Below are 3,698 nucleotides of genomic sequence, written 5' to 3'. Positions count from 1 at the left end.
GCTTGTAGCTGTTGTTTGTACCACAGCCGTAACAATCCTGATACCTATGTCCCCCTTGGTTGCAGTTCCAACAAATTAAAGTAAAGGCTTCGACTTCGATTACACGTGAATCTGAATCCGATTCTTCTTCTGTATTTTCCTTTATAAGTTCAGAAACTTGGCACTATTTTCGGCGGTGACAAAGGATTCTCCAGTTGGTCTAACAGCACAGATATGCTTTCAAAAAAGCAGTCAAAGTTTTCGTTTAATTTTTGTTTCCTACTTCGAATGAGTTCTTCGATGTCTGCATCATCTCTATCTTGACGAAATTGCAATCTCAAAGCTACACACAACTGATTTCATTGAATCTCGTTTACTGACTTGTAATAATAATTCATTGGCTTTGCCTTCGAAGAGAACACTGGCGTTTTTACATAACAAAGAAAACTTTCCATCCAATGTCTGTACGGTTAGTGCTTCTACACCGTATATAAAATTATCGACAGATAAAAAGCCTGTTTTCGAGAACTTTAGTTTCCATCCGTTTAAGATATGGAGAACTTTGTCGGGACGATTTATCAGATCGGTATTGTGGGATCTATACGAAAGGCGGGATACCGAGTTTTGGGTTCGTCGGTGTTCTATTTCTCAGACGGAACCTACTTCATGTGAAGAGTTTTCTATCGGGGCTTGTGCTCGTGTATTATTTGAATTCGACTGAGGAGGGAAAATCATGAGTCTTTGCATGGTGTCCATAGCTGAATTCTGTATAAGTTCACTAATTTTCTCAGACAGACTTGTTAGAAGCCTGCGCTCCATTGTAATTAAAGCGATAGCATTCATGGCCTCACCAGGGTTTATTCTATCCCTGGCAGTTTCGTTTGTTTTTGCAGCGCTTGCTAAAGTGGATGCCCTATTGTTATCTAAAGAAACACCTGGATTTTCTGAAGATTTCTTCAGGCAAACAAACGTCATTACATCTTGGACATTTGTTGTCACTTTTGAAATGCGCTGCAATACATCACCTATGAAAATCGTGATTGCAAGATGTTTTATAGATTTCCGCAACTGAAATAATATGTGTTTCACATAATGAACCCCCTGTGTTTTTCTGCGAACAGCAACAACACCCAGCAGGGCGAGCGCGTTACCAGACTGTTCGCTTTTCTACGAATAACAACACAACACCGTAGACGCCAATCCCCGATGGCGACAGGTGGCAGCCCCACCACTGGGATAAGCCGCATCTGCCCAATCACAAGATCGGTCGAAAAACTTACAACGGTTACTGAAACTAATACGAGAAATTTAAACATAAACGGCTCCCCAAATTCGATAACGACTATAGGCATCTCAAAACGGACACGAATTGGACAATGGAACGTTAGAACTCTAAGAGAACCATCTAGGTTAGCACAGTTCGAGGCGGAGATGGAAGAACTCCACATTGCAATAGCTGGAATCAGCGAGATGAGGTGGGCTGGCAGTGGGGAAATAACAACATCAGATAGCAATCTAGTCCTACACAGTGGCATTAGTGACGGCAGCAGATATGGAGTGGGAATTTTCGTGTCCAAGCGCATAAAGAAGGCACTGGTTTCCTGGGAACCCATTTCTGATAGAATCATGACCGCCAGGTTCAGTTGTAGAGCTTGATACATAAACATTACTCAATGCTATGCCATGACGGAAGACGCAAATGACGACACCAAGGATGACGTCTATACTGCCCTTACAGCAACCCTCAACAAGCTACGGCAAGGTGACATTAACATCCTCATGGGTGACTTCAATGCAAAAATTGGCCCTAACAACACCGGACTAAGATCTGTCATGGCTCAGCATGGAACTGGGACTCGCAACGATAACGGAGAGAGATTAGTGGAACTCTGCCAGCTATTCCAACTGGTCATCGGCGGCACAATATTCCCACACAAAGATGTCCACAAATACTCCTGGACATCTCCAAGTGGTAATACGCGCAACCAGATCGACCACATATGCATTAGCAGGAAATGGAGACACTCGCTACTGGACGTACGGAACAAAAGGGGAGCAGCCGTAGACAGTGACCATGAGTTGTTCATTGGAGAACTTTCAATAAAGCTCAACCGCAACCACTCAAGGAACACTGGCAACAGTCAACACCGGCGAGCACCCCCTCTCAACCTGCACCTCCTTAGTGACTCTACTCTGAAGACGAGAATGACGTCCACGCTGCGAGAACAGCTGATCCCCCTAGAAGACCACCCATGGGAGCACACCTGCAGGCAACTAAGGACCACGGCGGAGGAAATACTCGGCCTGAAACAACGCGGAAGATCGGAATGGATATCTGAAGGGACCTGGGACCTGATTAGAAAGAGGAACCACCTGAAGCCTCTGCCGGACCAGCTCACACAGTACCGTGAGGAGTATCACGGACTATGCAGAGCGGTGAAAAGGTCGGCCAGAAAGAACAAAAGAGCACAGCTGGATAGACTTGCAGCAGACGCAGAACGAGCAGCCGGCGATAACAACATGCGCTCGCTATAGCAGCAGATTGCACGGTTCACAGGAACCCATCACAAACAGAACAAACCAGTCAGAGATCTAGAAGGTAACCTCTTATCCAATGATGACGCACAAATCCAAAGATGGCGCCAACACTTCATGGGAATTAGCCACACCACATCACCAAATGTGGCCATAGACTACAGGAGTGTTGTGCCGCCAAGTGAGAGAAGCAGGATACCCTCTGCACCCCCGAATGTAAGAGAAATCTTGAATGCAATAAAGAAGCTGAAGCACAACAGGGCAGCTGGCGAAGACAAAATACCAGGCGAATTACTTCAAGTTGACACCCAACTGATGGCTGAAATATTGCATCCACATTTCTCACGCATATGGGAAGGCGAGACGGTGCCAGCCTCCTGGAAAAGCGGAATCATATTGAAACTTCCCAAAAAACGCGACCTTAGTGACTGCAACAACTGGAGAGGGAAAACACTGCTCAACACCAGCTACAAGATCTTAGCTACACTTCTGAACGAACGCCTCCAGGAAAAAATTGAACCAACAATCCGAGACGAACTGGCAGGCTTTAGACCACACAGTAGTTGCGTAGACTAGGCAAATACACTACGCATAATAACCGAGCAAGCTGTGGAATGGAGAGCCCCGCTTTACCTCCATTTCATCGACTTCAAGAAAGCATTAGACTCAGTTGAAAGAGCAGCAATATGGCGAGCACTTGCAAGAAAAGGAGTACCTGCAAATATCATCGCCATCATCAAATCGATGTATGACGATGCCAACCTGGCGGTACTGCACAATGGAAAAACTAGTGCACCTTTCCAGACAAACACCGGAATTCGGCAAGGATGCCCGCTGTCAACACTCCTCTTCAACATCGTAGTCGACGAGTTAATGAGCGAAGTATGCTCGTCCAAGCGCGGAATTACGTGGAACCTCACCAGACACCTTGAGGACTTGAACTACGCAGACGACATCTGTCTCATATCGCACAGACTCGACGACATACACAGGAAAAGTGACGACCTCGTCAGGATAGCCAGCAGCGTAGGGCTCGAGATAAACATAGCGAAAACAAAAGCTATGCGCTTCATCCACTCCAGCCAAGGAAACATCAACATAAATGGGAACCCAATCGAGTTCATTACCAGTTTCCCATACCTTGGCACCATCATAGTGGAGTGGATGATGATGTCTCCAGTCGT

At 46.0% G+C, this 3,698-nt stretch overlaps 1 protein-coding gene across 1 annotated transcript; it reads left to right on the top strand.

Annotated features, from left to right (window-relative positions):
• Positions 1–1,662: 1,662 nt before the first annotated feature.
• On the top strand, positions 1,663–2,514 carry LOC122319477. The gene has a single exon (XM_043206804.1). The coding sequence runs from the start codon at positions 1,663–1,665 to the stop codon at positions 2,512–2,514; it is 852 nt and encodes a 283-aa protein (XP_043062739.1).
• The last annotated feature ends 1,184 nt before the right edge of the window (positions 2,515–3,698 follow it).

This window comes from Drosophila yakuba, chromosome 2L, assembly GCF_016746365.2.
Source record: "Drosophila yakuba strain Tai18E2 chromosome 2L, Prin_Dyak_Tai18E2_2.1, whole genome shotgun sequence".
Classification (NCBI taxonomy): Eukaryota; Metazoa; Arthropoda; class Insecta; order Diptera; family Drosophilidae; genus Drosophila; species Drosophila yakuba.
Note: the sequence above shows the minus strand (reverse complement) of the source record. Positions and strands in the feature narration are given on the sequence as shown.

Coding starts and splice junctions, on each gene's coding strand:
- LOC122319477 (XM_043206804.1), top strand. CDS start 1,663: ATGACGGAAGACGCAAATGACGACACCAAGGATGACGTCTATACTGCC.